This window comes from Strigops habroptila, chromosome 9, assembly GCF_004027225.2.
Source record: "Strigops habroptila isolate Jane chromosome 9, bStrHab1.2.pri, whole genome shotgun sequence".
NCBI classification, from domain to species: Eukaryota; Metazoa; Chordata; class Aves; order Psittaciformes; family Psittacidae; genus Strigops; species Strigops habroptila.
In genome coordinates this window covers 19,235,556-19,250,186 of record NC_044285.2, presented here as the reverse complement: position 1 = coordinate 19,250,186, position 14,631 = coordinate 19,235,556, and the positions used below count along the sequence as shown (strand labels likewise).

Sequence of the window (14,631 nt, the reverse complement as noted above, 5' to 3'; positions counted from 1 at the left end):
GGGACTGAAATTAGAAACTAGGAGTAAGTCTCATTTCTTTTGCTTTTTCTGTTGGCAAGGCGAAATCCTTTTCATAAGGTTTTTGTGTTCACCAAATTGAGAAGTATTTGTTTTAAGAACAAATACTCTGTGGATTATAGATTTCTAATAGAATATAATATAGTACAAAAGCTAAGGGCAAGTGCTTGTTTGCACTTTTCTTACCAGCAAGTAAGCTTGATCTTAAAATTAAACTCTTTCAGAATGGGTTTATATTTTGGATTAGGTCACTTAAGTATTTTTAAAACGAAAGGCTGGATTACAACACACTGAACTTTCTGTGCAGTTGGAATTTATTATTCCCATGGTTGGCTGTACAAGAAAAAGGCCATGGACTTGCAGGGCATGAAAGACTAAATTATTCCATTTTCCTTAATAGCTGTTCTCCCACTCTCGATTTGATACATGCTGGTAGGGTCTATATAACACTTTTCTACTTCTGCCTTCTGTGCAGTATTAAGTATGTAATAAATCTGTGTCTCCAAGACACAATCAGCTGGCATTTTCTTTTTATGTATAATTCAAAGGTTAATGCTGCCTTTTTACTATATTTGTTTAAACTTTTGTAACCCTTGAGAGAAGGGAGGGGGGGACTTTTCATCAGGAACTGACTTCACCTCTAACAGGATAGAATATAATTGAAAATATGAATTGACAAGAGCCACTGTCCAAACAGGGCAAATCTCAGCATTTCCACAGAACTATGACTTTCCTCACTCAAAATTCACTAGGAAATGCATTTTTCACATTTGTTTATGCATGGCAGTTACAAACAGTTTAAACCATTGTGTACATAATACGCAGGGAAATTTAAATGCACGGTATCAAAGACAGGAGGACAATCAAAATACTGTTACTACTTGTGTCTACTTTCATATGATTATTGTCAATGCACTTTTCTCATCAACAAGCATAACACTAAATCTCCCATTAGACTGTATTTCTTAACCACATAAGCATATAAAAGATGAAAGTTCTGTTTTGTTTTTTAGTGAGATGTATTCCTCTTCCTTTGAGCTTTGCAGTTAAGACCTGTTGGTGCATTATACCAACTGAATGCTTGGGCTCTAACGTTGTGAAGCTTAGAACATACACTGAACTTTACACACTTCAAATGATCTCCCTGAAGTCAGTAGAACTAAGCTTGACATGCAGAGTTCAACACACCTGAGTCTTTGTAAGGCTGTAATGTTAATCAGTAAATGCCTTAGGACTGAGGCCCTAATAGGGGTTGTCCAGTGACTGTTGTCAGGGGGTTGGAGCAGCCAATTGTTATGGCAGTGCCAACAATTATTAAGGATAATTATTATGGCAATAATATACATATCAACAAGATATTGCTGGACAGAATTAAATACAGCTCTATATGGCAAAATGAAAACATATACTTAGGATCAACGCAGTTAAGGTAGCATGTTCTACTTGGTTTCCATTCCTCATCTCATGCACAGCAAGTACTCTTGCCAACAGCCTCTGCCATGCACACATACACCCTTCACTGCAGACATGATGTGTTAGCTTGACACAGCTGATAGATTTCAGTTTCCAGTTACAGTGGGCAAGGAGCATGAATCCAGTCACTTAGCTCAGCTCACAGGTGTTATGGTGTGCTAACAGTCCTGCAATCGTTTGATAATACTCTCAGATATTCTATGCATGTTTGTTGGTATCTCCTGTTGCTATTGATTATTTTTATCTTGTTCAAGCTTCACACAAAGCTGAGAGAAGAACACAAAATAAAACTATATGGATAAACAGTAATTGTAAAGTGAGCTTCACTGTGCATTTGCCATGTGTCAGCTGCTGTTCTGACTAGGAGTACAACCTGCCTGAGCTGTATTCTCCAGTGAACAATATATGCACAGGGCGAGCTGTCTGCACGTGTTGGTGCGCAGTTGCTCACTATCCGATGGAAACTGTTCACGTGCCCTAAGATAGGCTGCCAAGGTCGGTTCAGGAAAAAGCTTTCTCAGTGTTTGTGTTTAGGGCTAGACTGTAGATACCCATCAACAAAGTACATATTAAATATATACAGAGATATATAATTTACAAATTTAAGAGTTATGTCTGTTCTGTTTATTTTCTTCCCCCAGATTTGTAAGAGCAAAGCTAAGGAATCCCAGCAGTATTATCACAGCCTGTCTATCCGGCAGAGCCTGGCTATCAACTTTAACATCCAACAGGACTGTGGCCATTTCCTTGCTGAAGTGCCAGTTCGGCTCCTTCCGTGGGAGGACGCTGATGCGCCAGAGGTGGAAGAAGAAGAGCAGGAAGAAGAGGAGAAAGAGCCTGAGCAAAAGAACAGAGACACTCCTGTCAGTCCAGAGGCTTCACAGAAAGACAGCTCAAGCAACCAGGGGACCATCAGCAAGCCATGCAGCCGCGTTGTGGTCATCACGCGGGAGGTCCCATACTTAACAGTGGCCGACTTTGTGCGAGAATCTGCGCCCCGCCATGCAAAGAGCCCAGATTTATACGAGAGGCAGGTCTGTCTGCTTCTTCTACAGCTGTGTTTGGGCCTGGAGCACCTGAAACCCTATCATATCACACACTGTGATCTGCGCTTAGAGAACCTGCTGCTCGTTCATTCCAGACCAGGAGGCAGCCCTCTGAGCCCTGAGTCCATGGAACCCAGTCCCAACACTGCTTGCCCAGCCAGATTAATAGTGAGCAATTTCTCCCAGGCCAAGCAGAAGAGTCATATGGTGGATCCTGAGGTCCTACGGGATCAGTCCCGCCTTGCTCCAGAAATCATCACTGCGACACAGTACAAAAAGTGTGATGAGTTCCAGACTGGCATCCTCATCTACGAAATGCTGCACTTACCCAACCCCTTTGATGAGAATCCAGAGCTGAAAGAGAAGGAGTATACTCGTGCTGATCTCCCCAAGATTCCTTGCCGTTCCCTCTACTCTCAAGGGCTTCAACAACTTGCCAGCTGCCTGCTGAATCCCAACCCTTCAGAGAGGATCCTGATATCAGAAGCAAAGGGAATCCTTCAGTGTTTGCTTTGGGGTCCGCGTGAGGACTTGTTCCACGCTCTAAGTACATCTTCCAACCCCTCGCGGAGAGATGCTGTGCTTCAGAACTGGCTGGATATAAAAAGGACGCTGCTGATGATCAAGTTTGCAGAAAAGTCCTTGGACAGGGACTGTGGAGTTATTCTGGAAGACTGGCTTTGTTGTCAATATCTGGCTTTTGCCACTACAGACTCACTTCACCGCATTGTGAGAATCATGAAGCAGCACTAGTTTGTAGAGCCTGTTGCTTTTCATGAAGCACCTCCCACCTCCACCCCAGCCCTCCCTCCAGCTTGCCCTAGGGCTCACACTTCATACAAGTGTTAAGAAATAGCCTAGATATCAAAGCCAGCAACTCTGAGCAAATAGGTTCTAATTGGAGAAATTGCATCCTGTACCCAGTATGACAGAAACTCTGCTTTTTTGCCAGGCCTGTTAGGGATTGATTATATGTACATGACTGCATTTGGATCAGTATGTAACTTGATTAATATCTGGCTGAAAAGGAGAGCAAACTTTGATACCACTATTTCTACCACTGCAGTAAGCAAATTGCCCTCCTCTGCTGGTTAGCTTCTGTCATTTCCGTATGTAGCATTGGTTAGTGAATAGCAGTGACCATAGGCAGAGATGGATTAGTTGTAAGTGTGAGATGAATGATCCACCATGCCACAAAACACTCATTTGCTTCCATTCCACATACCACGCAGAATTTGCCCTCAGCTTGGTCAGTGCCCTCCCAGGTGGGTGACTCCTCTTTCCTTTGGTCTCAGCCAAACAGATTCTGATCTTTCTCTTACACTTTACACCTTCTTTTTTCCCCTCCCCAGCTGTGGCTCCCCTGCTGACTGCAGCAAGTCTCAGTGGGCAGTAAGCATCTGTGCTCAGTCCTCCTCCCTCCTTCTCTGACTCACTGCCTACCCATCTCCTTTCCAATCACGGAGCCATGATTTCAACAACACTGCCTTAATCAGACCATTACCCTTAGCTTAAGACCTCTGCATTAAAAAGCAGACTATGCACACTTTGTCTATCCCATTTCCTACATGACATTCACGAGCCTGGACTGTTGATGTACTGTAGCTATAACCATGTTTATACAAGAACAATACAACACATGGTGGGCAATTGAAATTCCCCTTCCATCGCAAAAGGCACTAAAGCCTGACTTGAAATGGATAGGACGTACATAACCTTCTCTGACAATCACTGCTATGAATCTGGGATAAAAATAACAGCCACCTTCTTCTGCTTTATTTTGGTCTGCTCTTGTCACTTGTGCCATATTGCGAAGTGGGACTGAAATTGGCTCTGCTGGTATGTTGGCAGGAGATAGAAATGTTTAGAGCTTGTCTGTGTGTAGCTAACAGGCCACATGGAGACACTTTTACTGCAGACACAGTTCTCTGAAGGGTAAAAACAAGGGGGCAAAAACACTTGTTTAATTATTGAGGGAGCTGTTAGGTTTGGCAGCCACAACTAACAGTATCGTGATCCACTTTCCCCACAGCGGTGTTTGGCTGCTTATCTCTTGTCTGTTATAACTAGTGTTTTCTAAGATTGCTATAGACAAGACCCTAAAAATGGAATGTTGTTAGGATAGCACAAAGAGCATTGCAGAGGTTTGGACTAGAGCAGGAATTAGGATCAGAGACAGCATTTTTAAAAACTCAACCTGAAGGAGCTTTTCACTTTGAGAGGCCACTGCTGGCTGACTTCCTTCCTTCCTTCCTTCCTTCCTTCCCTGACCTCAGGGCCGTTTCCTCTGGAACCTCCACAGCTGTACAGACAGTAGCTTTGCTCAGTATTGCTAGGCTCTGAATTGCTTCCTGAAGCGCTCCGAAGAACTGATCTGGATGCAGGGGAAAAAGTGATACCCAATATTCTGACCTGGGTGATGGAAAGCAGACAGCCCTAGTTACGAGCCTGTGCTTCGCTCCTATGGATCTATGTGCAATTCTTGTATGTATTTTTTTAAAGCTGTACATTACAGTGTTCACTTTACACACCAGCCTTTACCTGATGCTAGATCTGCAGCCCCTTCCTTTACTTTTCCTGGCACATAAATGCACAGATATCCATGTGTTCTTTTTATGGATTGATGTTTCATTTTAATTGTTAAAACTGTGAGGAATCAATTCACTTCAGCCTTGAAACAAATAGCCACTTTATACAGCATATGCATGCTTGGACCAGATACATGGAAACTGAACAAACAGTCCTGCAGGCTTAAAGTCAGCAAAACTAGCTCTGGATCCACACCGTACATCTGGAGGGGTTGAAATGTCTCTATTATTCTTCTCTGGCGTCTCTCAGAGCTAAGCTGAATAGTGTGTGGAAGCCTACATCGATTGTGCCGTAGTATAGACTGTCTTTGTGACCTTTCTAAAGATATTTTCTTTTAAACTTCTGATGATTATTCTGTTGTTTGATTCAGCTGTATCAGTGAAGGATCAGGCAAGGATAAGGATAATATATTTTAATGTGATATATATATTTTTTCTTTCTCTTTTTGGCAAAAAGGTTAGGATGGTGGCATTGATGCAGAAAAAGAAGACAGTGCATTAAAAGCCCAAGTGCAATGTATGTAGTTGAGGTACTTCCACTACATTGGGAAAGCAAGTTTCTACGCTACTGCTGAGCAGCTTGTAGAAGAACCTTGACAAAGAATCACACACATGTTCAATGCAGCCCTGCTTTATCTGGACACAGGAGGGCAATGCTCTCATAGTTTAAATACACTGAGCATGACAAGTCACTTGCGTACTATCTACTAGCTATTAGTCACAATGTGTTGAGCTACAAGTAGGGCTTCTTGTTCTCTGTGGTCTGGTTTTGTGTTTGTTTTGTAGTGTGTGTGTGCACATAACTTCTCACCTAACTCATACAGGCTGTACGAGCAATTCCTGGACCACTTGCCATTGCAGTGGGCTGAATCCTTGAAGCCGGTAGGTGTTTCCGTGTTCACGGACACGTGTTCTCAGTGTCACTTTCATGTCAACATGCACATGCAAAGCTGAATTTTGAATGTTTTACAACCATCCGTATTTAATGCAGCTGGTCCGAAGCCTTTGTATCTCTAGCTATCTAATTTCAGTTTGTATCTTTTTGTGATGAACCAATACTCATTTTAGCTCTGCAGTATAATCAAGCATGGATAGATGTTCACTACCAATCTCTTTCTTGTGCAGCACTGGGTAAACTTTAGCAATTTGTAATGTTGTGTGGTTTTTCTCTTTCAAAAAGAAAGAATGGTCAAAGTAGTCGAACACAATCTGGCCTGAGCTATTCCTCGGCGAGCTTGAGTCTGACTTTGCAGATATGCCCATAACTGATGATTGTAAGTGTGTTTGTGGTGGTTCTCCATCCTGGCAACACATAGTGCCACATAAATATACAAGAATGTATGCATTAAACTGATTGTAAACACATCCTAAGAATGCTACAGCATAATTGCTAAGCAAAAGGAAAAAAACCCGCTCTGTTTGTAACTGGGATCCTGTGTATGACAGGAACAACCCCCCTGGCTGTGCATGTTACAACTTACTTGAATATGTGCACAGTTCTTGAATTATGTTTGTTTTTAGCAATGTCGCACTTTCAGTTGAGCTCAAGAAATAGGAAGAGCTGCAAATCTAAGATAACAGTATTGACTGTAAATATATATTTTTCTATTAATAAAAGCTGTCATTCAAATATTTTTAACATGAACTCTAAAGATTTTTCCAGTGGAAGCTAATTTCTGGGAAAATCAAATGCTTGTTTGAAGAATTATGATGAGTGGTTTCCGATCCTATTAGAGCCATTTAAACCCTCTCTAATGTTACAGAGAGAGCACAGTGATTGGATTCACAATGTTTAGTGCCTTGTCAAGAAACTCAAATGTAGCTGGTCAGTTGGTGGAAATCTTATTCTTTTCATAATAGCCCTAGAAATAATACTGCCCACATTAAGATGCAAAAGACTTCCACACAATTCAATGCTGTCCTTTGTATGACACTGAGTTGATCTATTCAGTGAGATTTGGTTTGGTGTTTCAGTGAATGAGTTCCTTTAGGTTGCTTGTAGTACAGCATAAACCTGAACTAACAAAATCCTGGGTTTTCAAATTTGGGATCTGCACAGGGAGAACAGTAGTGGATAACAAGTCGATTGGTCCAGACTGACCACAGCATCAAAAGAAGTCTATTGCTTTGACAATCTACTGCAGACACACTCAGCTTCTAGGAGATGATGAATCTGATTAGTCTGGAAGAAGCAGTGAAGGTAAGATGTGCTGCTCCTGCTACAGGTAGTGGATGTGCTGCATTTCATACTCTTGGGTGTGAAATGCAAACCTCTGTTAAAACAGGAATTCTACAAAACTACTCCTAAGATGCTATGGAAAATGGTTTTGGTTTGTATTTCTTAAATGGGAATTACTTATTCACTAATTATCTTTCAAACCTTAGACCTGATCCAGTTAACATGCATAACCAGGTGAATATAAAGAGAATCTACTAGTAAAAACTTCCCTACAAGTTTTCAGGAGTGAGGAAATCCAGGATTTTATTCTGGAGCTTCTGAAATGTCCAAATACAGAAGCCAAATCTTCCTGCAATACCCAGACATGATGAAATCGATAACTCAAGCTAGGATACGTTGCTGGCCCACAGACAAGAATGCATGTAGCAATTACAGAAATGTTCCACCTTAAATCTTTTTTGCTCCACACATCCCGGCAGCACCTACAAGGTATGAATGGATCATCTTGACATGTTAGCACAGGGGAATTCCCACATGTTAGAAAGAGAAAATATATTATTTAAATAAATCACGTGTGTGTTAGGGTTCAGCTACTTGGAGAATTTATTCACCAGCTTCACACCGTAGGTCCTTAACTTTGGCATCTAAAAATAGTATTTGCTGCTGAAATAAAATGTGTGTTTCTCAATTCTTGTGCTGACATGCCCCACCTAAATTAATTCTTAATTAATTCTTCTGTTTGCAATAGCAATTAAATTCATGTGTAAATATAAATTAAATAGACCTGGATTTGTTTAAATCAATTGTAACTTTTCTGAGGGATACAATGGAAACTGAATCAGACCTTTTAATGCACTTTCCTTTCCCTCCTTCCCCAGATAGGAATTAAGCTGTTTCTCTGGAGAAGCAGTACATGACTATTACCCCCTGCATGACTGGGCTATCTGTTTTACTCTAATTTTGCAGATGTAGTTCTGGTTCTGCTAAAACTCCTATAAAACCTAGAGCACAATCAGCCTCCTTCAGTCCATGTAGAGGGAGATGTGCTGATGATGTACTTGTGCAGTAAGATAACATCAAAGAAGTGCAGAATAGAATTTCAAGTACCTCTATAAAAATACACCTGTGGAAATACTCTGTAAACAATCATCTGGATTCCAAACACTTCAAGAGAGGAATACACAAAAAATACTCTTCAAAAGAAATACTGGGGAGAAGTTTCTTTAGGGCACCCTCAGCTCCAACAGGAGGAGCGAGTCTTTCCCACTGCTGTGTGGCAGAGGATTTCTAGTAGATATTTGTATGGCTTTTATTATTCACCTGGATGCAGTATTAGAAGGATGGAGATTTTGAATAGGTGTAGAATGTAACTGAACTGATTTCCTGTAAGTCTCCTTGGACTGGTGCTCCACTCAGCATTTAGTTGGAAACCACAGAATGCTTTCAGATCAAGCAGAGTTGCCAGTGAGAAATGAAATACTCAACTTACCTGTACATAAGCATTTTACCACTCGACAGAATTTGGAAATTTGGTTTGTACTTCAGACTATAAAGATTATTTTTTTTTTTTCCATTAATGCGAGGGGAAGATTTCAGGGATTTAGAAGAGGTTGGAACTTTTTTTATATGGAGGAAATATTTGTTCATATATATACACATATATATATTCGTGCGTGTGGGCATGTTTTAATATATATATGTATGTATATGAATTTTTGTATCCCAAAAGTAGTCTTTGCCCCTTTTGCTTGAAAATACATATATTATATATTGTATATATAATATATATTTAAGAGTGTGTAAATTTGAATATGGTCATTTCATAAATAACACCTCTTCCAAAATGACTCGAAATTTCTGTTTCTTTGTCCTTTGGCTTGTTGGTATTAGAAGGTTTTGCAGTTGAAATTCTTGGGTTTTTTTCTTTTAACACTTGATTATGCTGAGCATTGAAGAATATGTGCTTGTTTTTAATAAAAGGGGACAACTTATTTTTCCATTAGGGATTCAAAAAGTGATGGACTTTTGTAAATGGGATTTCTTGAATCCCTTCAATAAGGGATTTGTTTGGGTTTGGTTTTTTTTTTTTTTTTTAATTTTTATTTCAGCTCCATTCTTGTGGGTAATTTGTATTTGGAATTCCTGGTTGCATTGCTTTTATCTGGTGCTTCATATCGATATTTACACATTTTTATATAAGTATGTAAACTTCAAGCCTTCCTTTGTGATCAGGGGCAGTTACACTCTGGTTTGCTGTGGTACTTTGCTGTGTACTCTGTGGCATTCATGTTACTGTGTAAATAAACTAGTTTTATTACACTCCAAATCAAACCTGCAGTTGTCTCATTTTTCTCTCTTCCTAGAATTAGGCAAAAATGTGTGTTTCTCAGGAAAATGCATGTAGCAAGTTCAGCAAAAGATGTTACTACAAGAATAGCTGGTTGGTTTGCAGTGGGGCAGATACAGAATCTGGTTGAGGAGACTGATGCTCAGCACCTCCAGCCTTGCCACCACAGTGGCCAGGCTTCCCAGGTGCAGGAATTGCCAGTGCTTGTGACATTGCAGCACCTCCACCTCTGGTGTTTTCCCCAGAAGCCTCACCATGGCTGGCACTATTTTGGCTCCATCTGGACAAGTGACAGTAGCAGCCCAAAAATAAAGTGGCCACCAGCAGCTGCTGTTGATTGAACAAGAGTCGTGTAAGGCTTTCTTGGAGAGAAGTGACTTGACACATTAATGAAAACAGAGACAGTCAAATGCCCACACTGGGGCAGCCGTTATCACTAAAGGAGCTGAGCCAAAGTTAGCTATTTCCCGAGTGTGGACAGGGCTTAAATGACCTGCTGTGAAGGAATAAAATGACTCTTAAATCAAATTTTATATGCTGTGACAAAGCAGGATGCCTCTAAGGCAGTTGTCTGCAGAGAAATTCGTTGTGTCTGATCCGTTACCTTGAAGCATACAACCTGATGGAGGGGCTGTGAAAAACAGATGGGATAATATGCATCTTCCATGATCATGCAGACACACTTCAGTGGCAGTGAGATCAAACAGCTCAATTTTGTACTCAGATTTGATAGGCAGCAGTGGTGGCTGCAGATGCTGATTTATTAGCATAGAACAGATGACACCATTTCCATCAGAGCAGTGCTGTGCTTCTGCACGACAAGCACACTGCTCACAAATGCTCTTAAAAAACCCCAAACTAAAACCCAGCATCCTGAGGGCTCCATTCTTCCCACAGCTATAGTGGATTTGCGCAGGTACGTCATCAATTTCGATGATGAGAATTAGTCTAGAGTGTTAACTACTACAGGCTTTTCACATTTATTCCATAGACACAGTTTCAAAGCCTTTCAAAACCAGTTTAAGCTATTGTCCTCATCTTTTATAAGAACACAAAGCTAACTGGCTCCAGAGGTGTCACTAAATGTGCAATACGTTTAACAGCCTGACAGATATTTTGGCTTTGCCAGAGTAATCCCTGTTCACTTCAACAAAGTGCCACGGACTTGACTTAGCTCAACAAAGTCAGATTATGCCATTTGTCAGTGGCAATCACTGCTCTGGAGGGAAAGGATATGCAAACATAGACTGAAACCTTGTCAAGACATGATAATTATACTAGTTTAAATAAAATCTGTTTGAAATTAATTTAGTTATGTCAGTGCAAAGTCTCCTGTGGGTGTCCTTAAGCGGTCGCAGACTGGCATTCTCATTTCAGCTCGTGCCAGAAGCGGATGCCAGTGAAGCCAACAGATGCCTGGTTTCGGCTGATACAACAATGTCTGTATCAGGTTTTTCACCATCTCAGAAATTCACCTTATGGTAGACAGGCCCTAAGGATCTATGTTCCTCTGCATGATAAACCTTTATTTTCTAGAAAATCTCCGTGCATCGCTTGAGCTCTGCAGGCTGGTCCTTTCACTCAAGTTAATGAGCTTCCATGCTGCCATATATGAATCACTCCTTACCCAGCAGTGGTTTTAACCAGAATTAGATAGAAGCAGCCAGCTCACAAGGCAAACTGTTCAAGTTAAACATTTGCCACAATCTGCCCTGCAGAGAAAGGCTGTAGTTTCCTTTCAATTCTGAGCTAAGACTCATAGGTCTGTGGAGAAAGATGCGCATTAAAACACCATGTTGGGTCTTCAGATCTACTGTGCTTCACTTGGTGCTGCTGCTGCTACTTCAGGAGGCGATGCTAGAGCCTGGTGCTGAGCCCATCCACTTGTAAGATGGAGGCAGGCTTTTGCTATCATTTCAGTGCTTTCAAATGAGCACAGAAGTCATTGTCTGGCAAACTGACACTGGGGGAGCCACTGGGAGGGCAGCTTGGAGACTCTGGAGCAGATTCGTGTGTATCAAATCAGAGAACTTAAAATTACAGCTATCACATGTGCATTTTCTGTTAGCATCTCCTGCTCTCATCCCCTTGTTTTGCTGTCATTAAGGTGTTATTTTTGTCACATTGCAGCTGGCAGAGTCAGGACATGCACAGAAGCAGACGTTGGAAGTAACTCAGTCACTCAAGGTAAAGACACAAAACTATCCCAGCTTATACTCCAAAAGAGGAAGGAATGGGAATGGGGAGGCTTTTTGTTCTTTTTGGTACCAGTCAGTAGCCCATGTTCAACAACCAGTTAGAAAGCTGCTTTCTCAAGCTGTTGCATGGTGTTTTAGAGGTTCTGGGATGTGCTGTGTCATTGATATCACCCAAAGTACCTGGCTTGGCACTCTGGGGTGGCAGAGAGTCCATACCCCCTGCACAGCACCATGCTGCCATTAAGAGACAGAACAGCCCCAGGGACAGCACCTGGGTGCAGCAGGGGAGGGGGCAGTTACATATCTAATGTCAGACACTAGGGTTTGCCTGATTTCATTGGAGTCTTAATGGCCTAGATTAACTGCAGTGAACAGCAAAGATTAACCTTAAAAAACATGAAATCCCTGCAGTTTATCTGTAAGAAGCAAGCTATTAACTTTGCACCTCTCCAAAGTGCAAAGAACGTAAATGTTCTTCTAAAGAAAACTGAGAATTAAACCAAGATAATAAAATTCTCCTGGTTCCTATGTGGGCACTAAATTCAAATCAAGTTACTGTTGGAAATGGGCTGGTAATCTGCCCATGTACAGCCACTACCTCAACCATCAGAAGACAAGGAACATCCCATAACCTGCTAGCTAGTCATGCAACTTCTCTTGTCCAGGAAAGAAAGTCTCCTTCCAAACTTTTACCATTTACATTACTGGAAAAAAAGGTTTATGCTGTCACATTAATCCCCCATCTTACATATTCATGTATGTATGGGAGCTACTGCTAACGCTGTGACCACAGGACATGAGGATGTGCTTCAGCTTCAAACAAGAAGGAGCAACAGAATGCCAGGTGATGTTGTGGGATACTGCCTGACACATTTTCTAATGGCATTAGTTATAAATGTTTTAATGCCAGCTATTACTTCATAAAACCCAGCCCCCAAGTGTCACTGTCACTGGCCCTTTTGCAGCAGTGAACCACTCAAATCATTGCCCTGTGGCATGAGCATTTCTACCCGTGTGTATCACCTCCTCGAAGGCTTTGACTTCTCCTTCCATAGAAACTGCAGCACACAGTCCCACTCTCTTCATTGCCATGAGACTCTTCTTTTTGTATGGTTTTAAGGTGATACAGCTCAAACTGAGGGACTAGTAGCAAGGGCATCAATATTCCATAGAAATGACAGAACTTACTTCATCTCCAGCCCATCAGTAACCTATCTGCTTGCCCTGGGTAGACATCTCCATGCCTAGAGCCTTGACTTTGGAAAATTATGGATGTTCACATTAGACTATTTAGTTTACTTTTTTGTTAGGAAGCAGTCCGTGTTCATCCAACTCAACATTTCCCTTGCTGTTCTTGTCTGCTTTTGCAAATAATTCAAATCCATCTGGAGTCTTTTCCAACCTTCTGCAATTTATGCTAATCTTGAACAGATTTCACTTGGTGATTAATCACTTCTTCCTGTAAATCAGCAATCAGAAACACTGAACTAGTTCTTGGGCGCAATTTTCTGTCTTCTCAAAAGGATTTCTATTTTTTACAGAATTTTTAGGGTTAAAAAGGTTTTCTATTTCTCCACTCACCCAAAGTAAAATAAAAATACAATGTGAGTTTTGTGCTGATCCTAAGCACTTTACAAGGAGGACATAATTCCTGTGTCACAGATTCAGGAAGTGATGGACAGCATGGCAAAGGAATGTGTTCAAGGACACAGCATTTCCCATTTGAGGGAAAAAGCATGCAAGAATCAAGGGCTTATTCAACGGTATTTCTACTTACATGTTATTCACCACTGACTCACAACTGTCCTGTAAGACTTGGGAGACTTCATCAATGAAATCCACCACAGAATGATTTTTATAGAATTCTACGTTCATTTTGTCAATGTTAATAATAGCTGCTCATACAAGAAAGTACAAGATTACACAGCCTCTAAAAAGAAAGGAATTCAAAGCTACACCACTGGAGTAGTAGATCAAGCTGCTCTGAAATCCATTTCAGCTCCAATATACATCTAGATTGAGACTAGGTCCTCTGCCAATTCACCATCCTCTTCTGTGTCTCCAGGTGTGCTGTCAATACCTCTGTTCTGCAGGAGACAACTTTGCCTTGGAGCAGCTCTCCCACTCATTCCTGGGCATTGCTGAGTAGCCTTTCTTATGAGAAGGTCATGGGGAAGGAGCCTCATGAATATGAATAGGAATCCAGCGGTCAACTGCCTTGGCACACCATCAGAAATGTGCTATCAGCCTGTGGGTTTCTTAAGTCTCAAATCTACTACATTATTATGCTGATGACTTCAAGCAGTCTCTACTGAAAGCTTCAAAGGCCCTTGTGTGATTAGCACATACCGTTCATATTACTCCCAGAGGAGCTGGTCCCTTCTGAGATGGTGTGTGATACCTTTCATCACCATTATCAGTGTAAAATACACTGAATAGAGCTTCAGTGAGAGTGCTGGGAACTTAGGCAGAGAGTAATGGCATATTAGAACATGTCAGGACATCGTAAACCTTCTTTTTGCTATTGGTAACTTGCAAAACAGCAAATTGTCAAGGCTCTTTTCTTTTGCTTTAGTCAAAAGGCAGATTCTTTAACAGCTTGGGATCCCTCACACTGTGCTGGGTATCGCTCCAATACTGATGTACTGGAAAAATGCCATCTGCTGAGCAGCAGAGCACGGGCTCCTTTAGACTGATCTCTTGAGCATCAGGCGCAGTCGCAGGGGAGGCAGGTGAAAACTAACCAGTCCAAGCCTCCTCTGGAGCTCCTGGCTGACCAGAA

General features: G+C 41.4%; 1 protein-coding gene across 3 annotated transcripts in view; it reads left to right on the top strand.

Moving 5' to 3' along the window:
• PEAK1 (pseudopodium enriched atypical kinase 1) overlaps positions 1-9,635 on the top strand; it is a 60,034-nt gene extending 50,399 nt beyond the window's left edge. For all 3 annotated transcript variants that reach the window (XM_030497752.1, XM_030497753.1, XM_030497754.1), the window contains one exon: positions 2,133-9,635. In XM_030497752.1, the coding sequence (XP_030353612.1) occupies positions 2,133-3,290 (1,158 nt within the window). In that variant the 3' untranslated portion in view covers positions 3,291-9,635. The remainder of the gene's footprint in view (positions 1-2,132) is intronic.
• The last annotated feature ends 4,996 nt before the right edge of the window (positions 9,636-14,631 follow it).